The sequence below is a fragment of the Macrobrachium rosenbergii genome, chromosome 10 (assembly GCF_040412425.1).
Source record: "Macrobrachium rosenbergii isolate ZJJX-2024 chromosome 10, ASM4041242v1, whole genome shotgun sequence".
NCBI lineage: Eukaryota > Metazoa > Arthropoda > Malacostraca > Decapoda > Palaemonidae > Macrobrachium > Macrobrachium rosenbergii.
This window is the reverse complement of record NC_089750.1, coordinates 23312553-23330052: the sequence shown is the minus strand read 5'-3', so window position 1 is coordinate 23330052 and position 17500 is coordinate 23312553. Positions and strand designations below refer to the sequence as shown.

Sequence of the window (17500 nt, the reverse complement as noted above, 5' to 3'; positions counted from 1 at the left end):
GAGTCACGTCGTCTCCATCTCCGTCAGGGAGAGCGTCCGCGTCGGAATACAAGTCTATGTTCGCATAATCACCCTCACTATATGGCGAAGTCTCGTAACCCGAGTCTTTCGTTAACTTTCTAACAGACCGACGGTCTTTGTCGGCCCTTTCCAGGGGTCGCGCCGTTTGCACCTCGTTCTGGAGGCGCTCGACAGAGTCCGGTTGTTTCTGTCCGTCGCAAGCACTAAGAGTCACAGTGTCACTGGTGTTCATATGAGCGGGCAAGTTTTCGTAAATGTTCTCATCACCTTTCTCGTTACTTAAGGGATGCGCTGACGAAGGCACACCAGGCGTTGTGGGCGAAGACGGCACCTGAGAGGCAGAGGAAGAGATAGTGGGGGAAAGGGCCGAGTGGACTGGAGACGCTTCTGATGGTAAAGGGGTCCCATCTGCTTGCAGAGGACCTTCCTCTTCTTGGCGATCCAGCCGGGTCTTGGCCTCTTCCCTGAGCACCTTATTCTCATGATAAGAAAACCTCCTCTTCGAGTCGGTCTTCTCGCAAAAGCTGTGACTCCTCTCTTTCTGGGTGGGACTGACAGAATTCAACTCGCGCTCTGACGTCCAGTTGTTCTTCTTCTTGAGGCCTTTGCCTTCCGAATGGTAATGAGGATTGCCTCTTGATAAAGAAGGTTCGGAGGTGTCCCTGGCCCTAGCACCTCCCCCTTCATCATCTCGATTTCGTCCAAGAGAACGCAGAAGTCGAGCAGCTGAAGGGAAACGCCCACTCTCACGCCGTTCTGGGGGATGCCGCCCACCTTCCACTCGAAGATCTTCTGAGTCTCTGCTGCTTCTGAAAAGAAAGAAAAATACAATATGAAAATACATCTCACGCAAAACTTAACTTTTCAACACAAACGTGCGTAAAAATCTAACACTTTCAAGGAGTGTCTATTATGCAACGTAATATACAAAATTCTTTTATGAATGTATATTTATCAATGTATTGATACATACATACATATATATAAATCTATATATATATATATATATATATATATATATATATATATATATATATATATATATATATATCTATATATATATATATATATATATATATATATATATATATATATATATATATATATATATATATATATATATATATATATATATATATATATAGAGAGAGAGAGAGAGAGAGAGAGAGAGAGAGAGAGAGAGAGAGAGAGAGATTGATTTTGAAATTAAAACAACAGCAAATCTTAAAATCTGAAAACCATGAGTCTTAAAAGGGACGCTAAGACCGTAAATCTTTACTGTAATAATAGAAATTATATCGCCAAAGGATGTTCATAAATATATTCAAAAATACATTTACCTGCATCGTGCAAAGCATATTCGGTCAAATTGATTTTTATAAATCTAAAACCACGAAGAAAGTAAAAGTACCTGGGCAACATTATCAACGTATTTTACAAAATATGCACAGAAGGGGGTCGTGTCATTACCAGATACTCACGCATCTTTCAATGAAACATCTGGATGTCACACTGGCTAACCATTTAACCACACAAACCCAACCGATTTTTGTTAAAATAACTAAAGAAATATATCCATTGCGTTTCGATTTAAACAAGTGTAGCAGCCCAGACGGAATACAACCGCGTATAATTACACTACCTCACAGGAATTTATAAGATTCTTTAAGCTATTAACATGGTAATTTTTGGCAATGCAAAAATCTTCTAGGAGAAACACTCCTCAGGTACAACATTCCTTCAACTAACTCTGGGTCTAGCTAAAATGCGTTTAATTTTACTTGTATGTGCATATGTTTATTTCCCTCTTGATAATAACAGTTTTTATCAAGGATCTCATCCGCTAAGTTTTGAATCATTGCTCAATTCATTTTGCAGGCGGGCGTAAAATTAGGAGTTATGGGACAGTTCCACAATCAAGATATACAAGTGATTCAATTTAGAAAAATCTTTGATGTAAAAGAGAATAATCACAGAATATCGAGGTGCATATAACGATAAATTCACATCACTGCAACTAATGCACACCTACACGTAAAATATTTAGCGTTTGTTGATTTAACAGATGAATGAAAAAGCTTCTCTCTCTCTCTCTCTCTCTCTCTCTCTCTCTCTCTCTCTCTCTCTCTCTCTCTCTCTCTCTCTCTCTCTCCCCCCTCAATAAACATGTGAGTGTTTCTGTCAATTGAAATCGAAGTGCTGTAGCAGATGCCTTAGATAACAGCAGTGACAGGTAAATTCAGTCAAAATACGATAAAAATATAAACTGCGTAACAAGAATCTGTTATTGTAAATATGCAGTATACTAATCATTTCAAGATTAAAAGGCACAAATGTAAAGTTACAAAATATTAACATGTTAGCAATGGGCAACTAGACAATATAAAAATCGTACAATGTAGCGACATATGAAATTCTAAAGAAAAAATTATGCAAAATGCCATAATGAAACATAACATGACAAACTTCAGTCTACTTAATAACGTCATGGGACTTGACGTGAGTAACAAAAATTTAAGGGCCAACGTTTTTAAACTCTGAAACAATAAGAATATTTACTAGTCAAACAAACTTTAAAAGTTAAAGAGGATTCATGAAAATTTTCACGACCAATAAACCTGAACAATTAGTCCTAATGTACGTATTATGCCGAGAACTGAAGTTCTTCCCATTCATATACACAGGAAGAGTATAATAATGTTTCCGATTAAAAAAATGTCTGAAGACTGCACACTATAAAATAGGAAAAACGTGACAAGACAGAGGAAAAAATGCAAAACTCTGCGGCTTTATCATGGCATATTTGGGCACGAGCACTTCGAAAGAAGAGAAAACGGAACTCTCTCTCCGAGCCGGATAGACCTTTAAACAAGTAAGGTGGTCCTCAAACTCTGGGTTTTAAACCAGTTTGTTCTTCCAGGGCTTGCTCAAATGACTTTGGATTACGGATACAGTGATTTTATCCTTTTAAATTAATTAATGGTGATATGATAACAGAAAATTAAAACAGAAGGAGGAAGGAATATTTATTGCAAAGATCTATTTATGTATTTGCAGTACCATTATACTATTTTATCAAGGAGCGGGAACAAGGAATATGATGTATGAAAACTATTGACGAAAGAAAAAATGATTCATATATTTAATGCATTATTCTAACAGAGCTGAAACTTTTATAACACCACGATTATGACGCCATTCAAAGAGTATTTTTTTTAATCTTGAACACTAGTATTCAAAATATCAGCAGCATCAGAAACAACCAGAAATACCAAAAATAATAATTATGAGGTTAACATATGATAATCATAATGAAAAAGATTCCTCGTACGAAATTGAGAAGAGACCGAAAAAAAAAGATTATGGTCACGCTGGATAGCTTCTTCGCATGACCATCACCGGATTCAAAACTTTAAATGGCCACGATTCATGCATGATGAAAACAATTCTCGCATAAAAAAAAATTGGTATAAAAGATAATGGCACAATAAAACACCACTCCCACACCCGTCGTTGCTCAACCACGCTGACCAATATGTACCTACGGTACGAAGCTGCAGGAGAAAAGGCACTCACTCTCGTACTTTGATCATTCAGTACAGAGAACTTTTCTTTAACACAATTCAGTCAGCGTCCAGAGCAGTGAAATGAATAATAACCAATGGCGTGGGGATATAGTACAGAATACACACAAAATGAAAGAAATGCACTTTTAAACGGGTTGTGAACCCAACCTTACTACTACTATGATTACTGCTGCACTCGCCTACTTATTAGTTTCTTATCACAAACAATGCACGATTAACAGCCGTTATGCAATCCATATAATGTGTACAAAAGAAGGAGACCTATACAGTACCCCACTTCCGGCTTGTCACTGAAGCGAAATTATGTTCCGACTCAGAAAGTAGGTAATCTCCATGACCAAAACCCACTCACTAAACAGGTCTCTGCTTTTATTTCAGCGATGATATTCTCTCTTTCTCTCTCTTACACACACACACATACATATTTGTATGTATGTATTTATATGTATTTATATATATAATATATATAAATTTATATATTTATATAGTATATATATATATATATATATATATATATATATATATATATATATATATATATATATATATATATATATATATATATATTTCAACTAATCATGTGGTAAGTCGTCTGAAGATGCTACAAGACTCATATAAAAGCTGCTTTGTCGTTAAACTGTATGTCAATACAAAATTACCTCTCGCCATCAAGTATGCAACGCACTCAACTATAGCAGTTTCAAACAATAACATTAAATACTGTATATCATCATGGAATGTTTGATGTCAATGGTCAAAGACAGTAAATCAGATGGAGGCTGAACTTGTAGGATGAGCAAATGAACTGGGAATGGAGTGTGGAAGTGTGGTTTGCGGATGATATAGTACTGATAGAGGATGTAGAGCAACCACCGAAACTAAAGAAAGCCTTTGAAAGTCCGCACGATGCCAAAGTCGAGACTTTAGATGAGGAAGTGATGGAAACCAGAAAGATGGAGTAATGAACATTAACATGGAAGTTGAAAGAACGGAAGCAGTTGTACTTACAGGTATTTTCGGAATGTATACCATTATAATGGATGAAATAAGGAAAAGGCAAGATACGAGTTGTAGGAAAGGAAAAGCAAGACGGGAAGAAGACTGCAAAAAATTTGGTAGATTTAAAATCTCGGGAAGAAATTGTTGAGCCAACTCTCCTTTATGGAAGCGAACTATGGATGGTGGATGTGAAAGAAAAATGGCTGAACCAGTTGAGATTAAGTGAACACACTAGACATTACCAACCTGGTTCAGCAATAATGTCTTGTAGTTCATTATTCACTGTTATTATCCTAGTTAAAATAATCACTTTTTTTCTACATGGCCATACAGTTCTTGAGGGTGCCTTAGTGACTCTTACCAAAGCTTTGATGTTAGCTTTTTCACAATTTGAGATCGAGTTTCTGACCCCTGGACTTAGTGATGTTCTACTATCAAGAACTAAAGAATCTTTAGATCATATGTTAAACAACCAAGTCCTAGAAGCTATCCATTTGCATCCAACAGCCAAAGATGAAAGATATCCATATTTGAAAGAGTTTTCCTGTTTAATAAAACAGAATACCCATATCTACGGGTAATGAATTTCCAGTTTTAACTTGCAGTCATCCAAACAGTCATCCAAAACTTAATACAACACACGCATCTGCAATACAAACTTTTCGGTACCAGCATTAACTAAATGTTGCCCAACTAAAAAAATGAAGCAGATGTCAGTAAAATACAATGAAAGTGACAAACAAGAGTTGTGGTCGAAAAATGAATATATAAATTAAAAAAGTAATGAAAATGCTGTTTCACGGGACTCAAGTGCCAGCCAGAAGGGCCCCTTATCTACCAATGTAAACAAGGACTCTTCACCGGCGGCTACTCCTGTTTTTAATCCGGCCACATGGGAGATTGCTCACCTCCTTCTCATAAACCATACCTTTATTAGTAATATACAGTCATGCACGCTCCAAAAGGGATTAACTGTCAATTTTCACATATTGTGTAATTGTAATAAACACAATGTCCTTAGAACTCGATTTCTTCACATTTTGGATACGCGTGTTAGTACAAAGCCTAAGGTCCAAATGAAGAATCAAATAAAGATATTCTGACGCCCAGTCTAAATTCGAAACCACATCCATAATATCAGAATGAGTTTGAACCCGAATCGGGAATATTACAACGAGTTAAGGATATGTGTTACCCCGTTCTCATATTCCGGGTGCGGGTTCGAATCCCGCCCATAAATCAGAATATCTGCATTGGGATCTCAGGCATCGTAGTTACAAGAGTATCCAAAATGTGAAGAAATTGAGAGGTTCAGAGGGCAACATGTTTATTACAATTATTATTACATGTGGTAAAAACACACACACACACACACACACACACACACACATATATATATATATATATATATATATATATATATATATATATATATATATATATATATATATATATATATATATATATGTGTGTGTGTGTGTGTGTGTGTGTGTGTGTGTGTGTGTGTAAAAAATTACAGTAACAATTGATGTTTATGTGCAGATGTACCACAGGGAAACTGAAACTGGGTATAAATCCTGCCCAGTTTCGCCCTTCGGTTTTCTGCCCAGTTTCGCCCTTCGGTTTTCTAAGATATACACGAGCTAGAATTTACAACACTGAAATACGATTTAAATAAACAAATTTAACAACGAAGGGTATTAAATGGAAAAATAAGTCGAAATGAGTCTTGACTAAATCACAGGATGCCCTTTCCGATGAGCTTTCATCATCAGAGTTTATAAAAGAAGAAAGAGCAATTCCAAACTGAAAAAAGAGGATGCCTGGAAGACAAAGGCGAGAATCAATGGTCAGTGCATCAGTTGGAGCAGGAGTAAACTGAAGATCACATATAATGAAGAGGAACGCTCAGTCTCATCACCAAAGGTTTGTATGGATTAGATAAGAAGATAGAGATGAGTTTACATACAGAGATAAAACTAAAAAAGTAACTTTTCTAATACTATATCCACCTTTGTCGAATTCCTTAAATATATAAAAAGTCTTTTCTAAGTCCTGTATAAAAGATAAAACATCTATAACGAAGGCTCGGCAAATCTTCCTTAAGGTAAGACCACTGACGCCACCAGAGAAGTCAGATGGTTTTCATAGTTTGAAAAACTGTGAGTTGATTAGTTTCCATAAATTTAGTGTTAGTAGAAAGATAAGCAACGGACCACAAGTTGGAAAGATCATACTGTTTACCTTTCTCCGAAATGAGTTGAAACCATGAATATTTTCTTGAAGAGGTTATCCGCTAAAATAATGCTAAAATCCTCAGTTTCTAAAGAAAAATTTTTTCTGAGAATATGTATGGAATACCCCAAAATTTTAAATCATGGTGAAAAAACAGAAATAGCAACTGGGCGAATGATGTGATCAACTTCACCGAGTGGGTTTTGTATGAAAATTCCTTGATGATTGCCACATTTCCTCATCAGTTCTTACACTATTAGTAAATATACAGATATAAATGCAAAACTATATACATGCATATAAACATACTGGAAAGAGATACAACTTGAATCTTCGCAAACCTGACTTGCGCTCATCTTAAAAATATATTTAGTTACAAGACTCTAACATACGGCATTATTAATCAAGAGAAAAACTTGTCCTTCAAAAAAAATCTGCTTTTTACAATGAAGAGCGAGGTGGAACGCTCGCACCACTTCATAATACAAGGGGTCGGACGGATGCCTAAAATCCCGAGTCATTCCAACCTCATTTGAAATACGACGGCGCGGTAGGCGAAATTATACTCGTTACGATTTCGCAATCAAATTATGGCGGACAGCTACCAAGGGCCTTGGAAGCCTTCTTTATAGCAGCTTCCATGTTTCCAACCAGTGTCGGGCATTTCATCGGGCAAGCCAAGAGACACCGGGGGGTCCAAGGCATTAACAATAAATATTCGGGGTAGTGGTCTCGCGTTAAGCAAAAACAAGTTCAAGATCTGATAAGTCATCGTTAGCCGCTCACGAGTACCATCAGCGGCGGGAAAAAATGCCTTTAAAAGACTATTCGCCCAACGGTTGAGATAACCTCCAGCACCCTTAGGGCGCCCTTTTCACGGTTCCATCGCCACCCTCTCCCTCTCCCCCCTCTCAACCTTTACCTCCTCCAGCAGAGATTTTTCTGTCATGATGTTTGTGCATAACTGCGTTGAGAGAGAGAGAGAGAGAGAGAGAGAGAGAGAGAGAGAGAGAGAGAGAGAGAGAGGACTCATCTATTGGGAAAACAATAAGATGGCTGGCGTCTAACAGCAATCATCACCGACGCCGAGAGAGAGAGAGAGAGAGAGAGAGAGAGAGAGAGAGAGAGAGAGAGAGAGAGAGAGATCGCCTGGCAACAAGACAGAAGCAGACAAAAGAACTGGTCGTTTTATCAAGATTAAAATTCAATAATTTGAAGAAGAAAAAAAAAGTTATCCGAATCAAATCGAACAATCTCTTGGCAATAAGGAATCCATGAATCACAACACAAGCTGTAGACGAGAGAGAGAGAGAGAGAGAGAGAGAGAGAGAGAGAGAGAGAGAGAGAGAGAGAGAAAGAGTGAAGGGGGTGTTGGAGAAGGCTAAGAATAATAGAATAGCTAAAATCTGCGCGAGCCATTTTTAAACTTTTAAGTGAATCGAATACAAAAAGCTTCACAATATCTTATACTATGAAGCAACAAATGGTTTTAAAACCAAAATAAAAATTGCAGAAATGTTCAAGAACAAAATGCTCTGGGTGAAAAAAAGGATAATGATGTTTCAAAATCCCTCCTTTTCCTTCACATGCACACATCAGTGTCAACCGGCCCAACGTATTTACACGTATAAATTTACTTGATTCATATTTGCGAAAAATGTTTATTTTTTTGAGTGCACAATCAACACCCAGGCGTATATTGGTTCATATAAGTAAAGACAGGATTATATATATTTACACGTGCGTGTGTGTGTGTGTATATATATATATATATATATATATATATATATATATATATATATATATATATATAATATATATATATATATATATATATATATATATATATATATATATATATAACACACATATATGCATACATATATGATTATTATAGAAAATTACAAGTCTTGGTTTAATAACACGTCAGATCATAAGCCTCTATGTATGTCTACTATTGTACATGAGCTACAAAGCACCTTAACAAGCAATCTACTGAAAAAAATAAGATTTACAATTAATTTGGTTTATTTTACACTTAATTCCTTTCAAATATAACATTATGCAAGTGAAGAGACCACAAATTTTCATAAATAAATACCCAACTGGGGAACTATAAAGCTATAACCCCCATGAATAGTTTAGCATGATGTAGAACGAAGCACTTTGCTTATGAGATGCCTGTACAAAATGGAAATCCTAAGCAAAATCAACTATTGTATCATTTCAGATTTTTATGAAAAATCTAATGATGAAAAAAGTTCTAAAACAGTGTAAATTAAATTTCCATACACAATCTGAAAAGCGGATTCAGTTCTATGTGGAAAAATCATGAAAGTTGCGTAACCTGAAAAAATTATGTCGTGATGGATCGGTTTTCAACCAAATCCAAGGTAAAATGTCAAAGCTTTTTTTGAAATAAAAATAAACTAGAAAAAAAAAAGAATTTCCCAGCAATGCTTAACTATCGCTTATTATCAGCCATGAATCAATGTGCCAAATTTATGGTGCCCTGGGAGTGCAACTTTGGAAGATGACATACACAAAATAGTCCTAGAAAGGAAGGCGCCCACGTGAGATTGAGAGGTACAACACTGTAAAACATAATCATTGTACCATGTAAAATGATCGTGTTACCTCAAGAATAATTTCCGCTGTCCTCTTTAGGAACGGCGAAAACAGCATTGTCATCAAGCAGAAAGAGAGAGAGAGAGAGAGAGAGAGAGAGAGAGAGAGAGAGAGAGAGAGAGAGAGAGAGAGAGAGAGAAGAATGATACATATCATGATTCTGTTTTGTACCCATTACCCACTGAGCTTCCCTTGAAATTATAAATATTCCGATTCAGTTCCATCTTAATTAGATATCTAGTATTAATCTGGTACATGTCGACGCAATCGTTCTGGGTAAACGTAATCATGAACAAATTACACATATAAAATATATGGATAGTGTCAAATGGATTTGAATTCATTGACAAAAATTTTGGATTTTTTCATTGTAATGAAGAAAGCTGAAGGAAAAAGCAGTCACAATAAAAGTACTCCAATGATAGATATATTACACTGTGAAAAAAAAACCGAAGGAGCAGGAAAAAATACACGTTGCTAACACAGCAAATTATTCGATGGTCGTCCGCATCTGGATGGGTGACGATTCACAGGCAGCCAGATGCTGCTGGTATGCAAGGTCTATAGATCTTGCTGGTTTGTAGCTACTGGGTCATCCGGGTAAGGAAGTGCAACTCACAACTTCATACCCTAATGAGTTATTTGAAACAGGATAACTTCCAACAGATAATAATAAGACCTAGAAGATGAAATAAAAGGCAATAGAAAAAGATACAGGCTAAAGGATAATAAAAACCCCGCTAATAAACATAAGTTTACACCTAATCGAATCGTCAATCTCTTTACCAAATTTTTTTTTTATTCATGAAAAATCTTTTAAGATTAAAGGTAACAATCCCTGTGACAAAAACTTTTTGCTAGTAAACCGCTGAGTTCGCTGTGCTGCTGATAAGCCTTCTAAGAGCATAAACGGCTAATGCTGTGGAAGTTTTCTAAAAAGGGGTTTCACCTGCGACTCGTAAGTCCAAGTATGAATATGGCAGTAAAAGTAGTGTTGTTTCTTTCTCTGGAGTCATCCCCTTTAGGGGAAACGGTTTATATATATATATATATATATATATATATATATATATATATATATATATATATATATATATATATATATATATATATATAATAAAATCAACAGATATAACATCGCGCATATAACTTCAATATTAAGGACAACGTAATACACATTAATATATTAATATTAAATTTTAAAAACCCTCTGAAGTACATAAAGGGTAATTTGTATGCTGTTCATTTCCATGTACATCTGATAGATGTATTTAAGATACGTAATTCCTAACAAACATTCCAAAGAAAATGCTGTTGATTCGTCATGTATATTACCAAAAGTAGTTTCAGTGCGCACAAAGCCCCTGCAAACAGCTATAAAAATGCACAGAATTCAAATACACTGGTAACATACAACAAAGAATAAGAAGCAAATCACAAAATGATGCAAGTAACAAAGTTTAAATGGGATAATTGAATTATAATCGAAGTCCTAAGGGGGAATAAGGGCGGGGGGATATACGAATAATGACAGGAATACCCTTCGGTGTTCTTGCAACGCGAAAGCAGGAGAAGGCAGCGTGCTGGAAAAGGCAATTCTTCCATTAAGAGACGGATAGGACTCAAGAGCTAATAGATACTCCAACTTCTGGTCCTCACGATATTCGCAACAGAGGAATGAAAGACGTAAATAGATATTAAGGAAAGAAAAGTAGAAAAAAAGAGTGGGAGCTGCAACAATGCTAGTCCTCTTCAGATTTCTCTTTTTGATTTTTATATAAAAAAAAAAAAACTTTGTGAATGAAGGCCGTTCCTAGGTAGAGCTCGTCAAGGGATACTAAGAGACCCTCCTCCGGGTTATGATTCTGGGATGCTGGATAGTAATCTAAAGAGTAAGCAGGAGGGGATGAGAGAAGCTAAGATAGGAGTGAGGAAGAGAGAATAGGGAAGAAGGGACGAGGAGGCGGAGGCGGAGGAGGATAAGAGGGGTAGGGGTGGGGAGGGAGAACCTGTCCCACCCTTGCACAAGCAGACCCGCCCTAGAGTCAAACAGGTTGGAGAGGTTGAAGCAGCCTAGATGACCTTTGGCTCTTGCAGCCGCTTGCCTTCTTGTCTACATGTTTGGTACCCTCTCTGGCGCCCCCTTCCTTGTTTTGTTAGATCGTCTAATAGATGGCAGAGGACTCCTCTGCTTGAAGCACATAAAATATCTAACGTAAGAGATGGATCAAAGCAAGGCCACTTAACCAATTAGCTCCTGTATCCTCATATGACTGCTTTGTCTTCTTGATAGCTTTTGATTTCCCTCAACAATTTCTCCTCTCAATTATAACTTTGTTATATATTGCAGGCACATAATGTCACGTATCTAATCTGGTGCATATCGAACATTAAGTGCTAAAACAATTTTAGAATAAAAGATTTTCATTTTGCTGAACGAATATGGCACGACGAGTGGCCAAGCTTATATCCTGAAGTTTTTATCAAGATTAAAGAAGAGAAATAATCGGAGGATTTATCAATGAAAAGTACCCACCCATCTACATGCTGTTTCCGGCTCGTCGTTCTTCGCTGTTAGCCCGCATATCAATACTTTTTTGTTGTTGTTGTTATACCATAACCTTTCGGTTAACACACCGTATCTGTCTTCGTCACGGGACATCAAACAGCATCTGAACAGCCTGACCATACAACTTACTTTATAAATCAAACTGATCGAAGGACTAACGTGTAACCAACCTCCTTCCCGATTATCTTACATCACAAAATAATACCAAAAATCTCAGTCTCTATCATAATACAGATTTGTGTAATATGCTTAATTAGCAGTTTAAACTGAAATCCCATAAAATATTTCAATCCAGCTGACGTATTTAATAAAATCTATGGCTGTATGATGTGAGCATACGATCTCGCACGTTTCGAGAAATCTCCTCTACACCTCAGTGCTGCATATACTCCAAATTTGACAAATGTGTTCATTTTTAGTAAAAGTTCATAACTGAATGTTGGATAAGTCATAACCAGGAATCCTTTCGCATTTGCCTTCGTAACATCGCCTTTTCCATCTACCTGTCAAGGTTGCTGGGGTTTGTACAGTCCTCCAAGCTAATGCAACAACAGTTGTTATCTCTTTTGTAAACATTAGTTTGCCTCTGTCAAAAGTATCACGGCGATCCAAATTTCAGTCTGCTTCATTTAAAAACTCTTAACAAAAGACCAGGGCCACATACTGAAAGATACATCTGTCCACCTTCCTGAATCATCAGCCCCATATTAATTCCTTTTCTCTTGTATGTTTTCATTCTCTCGAAGTAAATCTGTATGTTTATGACGCTCATCGACTTTTATCAATTATTTGTCGCTTCCCGTGTAAAAATATCAACAAGAAACATTATTAAATGCATAACCAACAAAACTGTAAGTTAATAATAAGCAAGGGCGAACATGCAGTTCGACACGACTGCGTGTAAATCACTGCCTCACTATAAAAAAATGGACTGACTTGCTCAGGGTCAATACCGTCTATTAATAAATAAGGTGTACATTTTTCAATATTCTAATATTTTAAAAAATTCAGGGAAACGATAAAATGTTGAGGTAAACAGAGAAAGTAGATGTCAACACGGTTTACTTGAAACTATTACTATAAAGACTCCCACATACACACATGCATATATATATATATATATATATATATATATATATATATATATATATATATATATATATATATATATATGTGTGTGTGTGTGTGTGTGTGTGTGTGTGTATTTGTGTGTATGTATGTATATGTGAGAGTGTATGTGCGTGAGTGCGCTTTTATAATAGCACTGCCAAACCAAAAATTTATCCTTACTTCTTACGGTTGGGATGGTAACTATTGAAAACTTATGTGGTTTACGCGTATACCATTAGTCACTCATTCTTTCCAAACAATGATGCAATCAACCATTCTGGAACCTCATGAAATGCAATATGGACCAGACTTTTTTTTTTACAGAAGAAAAATATTTCTCACTATCGATGGCTAGCTGACTATTTATTCCAGTTACACATATATAACAAACACACATGCACGCACATTTTCAAACATTTGATTGAAAAAGCCGTAAAGTAAATGAATAAAGATCTCGCATTCCATTGTTTCACTTCCCTCATGTCCCCACACACACACAAACACACATATGTATGTATGTATATATATATATATATATATATATATATATATATATATATATATATATATATATATATATATATATATATATATATATATTTGTTACAAAAGGATAATCCATATAGTTCAATCGTATCTATCAGACCGAGAGAGAGAGAGAGAGAGAGAGAGAGAGAGAGAGAGAGAGAGAGAGAGAGAGAGAGAGAGATTTTCAATTTACTCCCTTCAAGGTTTTACGCAAATTTACACTCCAATTTCGATAGCGCAATTACAGACCAATTTACTTGGTATTTTGTCATACTATCAAGCAAATAAATTTCATGTGAAACAACTTGCGGAAAAGCCATTCCTTCTCCAGAGGTCATTAACGAAGAAGTCTTTCGAAATGCCTTTACCATCTCCCCTGCGGCATTTCCCCATCACTTTCGCCACCATTCCAGCCTGACCCGAGAGTTCTACGTGTTGGAAGGTCGTGCATAGAAGAAAAGTCTGTTGACAACGGCAAACGCAACACGGGCACCAATCTATTGAGGGCATCTTTCGCGTAACTTACGAGGGCTCGGCTACACTGCCAAACGTACCCAAATAAGGCCGCCCGTTTTAAAATGGTACATAGGTGATCACTTGCAAGATATGAATGGAAAATATGATTCAAGAATCAATAAAGTAAATTCTCGTGATTTCCAAGTTATTGAAACACTCCACAAAATAAAGAAAAAATGTTTTTGATGAGTGATTTTATTGCAAAGAAAATCCATAGTGAGAGTTTAGCAAATTGTGAAATACAAAAAATTTTCTCCAACCTAAATCCCATTTGTCATGTGCATCTTATATCTCATATATCCCAAATCCAAACAGATGAAAGAGGGTAATGCAAACATCTGGCATACACTTGGTCATACCAGGTCATCGGGTACTTACAAATATTGAAAAAATGTGAAAACTTATACTACGCACTGAAATGACTTTGAGTGGGTTAAACAGAGTAAATATAAGAACTATGACGATGCAGGTATTTTAATTAAGACGCTTCTGCAAAAAAAAAAAAAAAAAAAAAATCGCGCTCTATAAGATATTCAGTGAACACACTTCCTTCAAGATGAAAACCTAAAGGATAAATATCAAGAAATCCTTTCTATATACATCACCAGAATATAGTAACCATAGCACAGTATGTATACAATTACCACAGAATGTTTAGTGTTCCAACATATACAAAAGTCAACAAAAACAGAAGGTCGTGTGTATATATATATATATATATATATATATATATATATATATATATATATATATATATATATATATATATATATATATATATACATACAAATATAAGTATGTCTAAAGCCCTTTGTTTCTGCAAGACAAAGACTTTTACACGGATACCTTACCGCACTATCTTTATGCACACATGAAAGGAATATAATATAACAAGCCGATAAAGGATTTTGTCACCACTTTTCAAAGTGAGATCAAGTAAGCAAACTAATTTATGGCCAACATGAACATCGGAAAGTATAAAAACTGCTACCCAGAAACAGTTATAAGCAGAATACTACTTCCCAGAAGTAAAAATGTGAAGTAACTAATTGTGGACCAGGACAAATATCATTACAAGTGATGGAAGACTCTTACTCCTACAAATAATTATATATCCCCTCGTCAAAATGTGGGTTACCTACATATAACAAGAGGCCGGAGGAAAAAATACTCGGCAATGCCCATAAGCGAACTTGATAAGATCAAAGCTACAGCCCAAACCAAGGCTAGACTTGCCTCTCCCAGTTACGCATCCATTGAAGAAACTCGTTGGAGGACGATTTACCACTGCATTTCGTTTTATGATTGCAGCCATCAGGAGATAAAAGCAATGACAATGCTGCTAAAACCAATTAGCACGCGCACAAGTAAAGCCGGTGTCCATAAAACCTTCAAAAAGCATCCGAAAACCGTGCATGCGGCAGGATCAAAGAGACAGAAGCAGGTCTTGCTCACTTCTCCTTATGGAGGAAGCCCCGCAAGTGCTCTCGAGTAGTAGCAGTAGTAGTAGTATATCATTTGGGATTCAGGGTCGAACGCCATATATGACTTCCAGTCAGGCTATTGGTTGCCATCAGAATGCACTAAACCTGACGCCACATTATCTAAGTTCATTCGACCATATTTTACAGAGCTCATATACAGTATGTATATATATATATATATATATATATATATATATATATATATATATATATATATATATATATATATATATATATATATAATCAGTGCAATGACTTATTCTCACTTTTCAGGTTGCAGATTTGCTATGTTGACAAATCATACACGAAAGCAATAATTATTCGAAAAACAGCCTCTCCGCTGATGCATCACATAAATGGGGACATAGTTACATCAAGTCAGGGACACCTTCATGCAAGCAATCCGTTTTCATTTGGGACGTGCTAAAAATTCTGGCTTTCGAAAATGATTCTGGAGTATCGATCATTCTCCTTTAAAATTCGCTCTAGCGGAAGTCATTGCAAATCCTATTTCTTTCAAGCGCTGAGAGACCCCTAACAAGATAATCAATTTGTTCTTTTCTTTGAAAGTTATTCAAATTCAGTAGATACGATTTAATTCACTAGTTCTCTTTTTCTCTACACAGTTTTGTAAGTTTTCTCTCAAGAAAGTTCCAAAGGCACCAAATAAGTGAATTACAAGTTGCGGAAAATCAAGCAAAAATCAGAACAGGCAATGCTACCTTCTACAATAAGAATATGATGATACCAGTCATGTTTCAAAATTCCCGAGGCCTTTGGCAGTTACTAGATTCTTCTGAGAAAGATGTACCAACACTACGCCTGATAGCCTCTTCGTGATATTGGGGTTGGAAGCTCAAAGTGCCACAAGGCAAAATTATTCCAAAAGCGTTCATTAACTGCCTCCATAATATATAAAAAGTAATTTGCATAATTGTCCGTTGCACTGCAAGCATTCATTGCCAACGGGGGAAGTGTCAAACAGATATTCAGGCGCTACCCTCAACGCCAACTGTGAATACTAATCATGATCCAAACGCTTCTTGTCTCGTGCATCTAATCACTTGACTGGCTTTGGAAAAATATACACTGCATTGCAAATCATCTGTGCCTTCTTGGTTAAGAACTGTTCGCGGAAACGAAGATACGAACAAATGAATACTTGAAATACAATTCCTAACACCGTCTGAATGAATATACATACCAGAGAGAGAGAGAGAGAGAGAGAGAGAGAGAGAGAGAGAGAGAGAGAGAGAGAGAGAGAGTCCATCCTACCGCAACAACAAACACTCAGGAGTGGTATCCAACTCAAATTAACGACACGCCCAATTTACGTCACTATCAACTCAAGATCAATTTCCTCCACAAGGCAACGCAAGTACACTAGTGCTGAAGAAGTTGGTCACAAGTTTTTAACACCACATCAGCAAAAAAAAGTTAAGTTCATGCAAATTATCTTTCAGATATTTAAGGTTAGGTTATCAATTTCTAATAATTTATTACGCTAGAGTTTATACATACATTTTCTCATACACAGACACCCACACAAACATACATACATACACACACACACACACACACACACACACACACACACATATATATATATATATATATATATATATATATATATATATATATATATACGAGAGAGAGAGAGAGAGAGAGAGAGAGAGAGAGAGAGAGAGAGAACTTTTATCTAACGGACTCGAGAAGAACAAGATAAAGAAGAGGATACTAAAATAGTGGCCTCCTTGCCCCGAAGAGGACGATGTAACCCAGCCTCAAAAACGATGGCAAACTGTAGAGGTTACGGAAAACAT

At 36.2% G+C, this 17500-nt stretch overlaps 1 protein-coding gene across 4 annotated transcripts in view; it reads right to left on the bottom strand.

Moving 5' to 3' along the window:
- LOC136842560 (protein Shroom-like) overlaps nt 1-17500 on the bottom strand; it is a 981749-nt gene that overhangs the window by 562728 nt on the left and 401521 nt on the right. For all 4 annotated transcript variants that reach the window (XM_067110017.1, XM_067110016.1, XM_067110019.1 and 1 more), the window contains exon 2: nt 1-830. This exon is cut by the window's left edge and continues 130 nt beyond it. In XM_067110017.1, the coding sequence (XP_066966118.1) occupies nt 1-830 (830 nt within the window). The remainder of the gene's footprint in view (nt 831-17500) is intronic.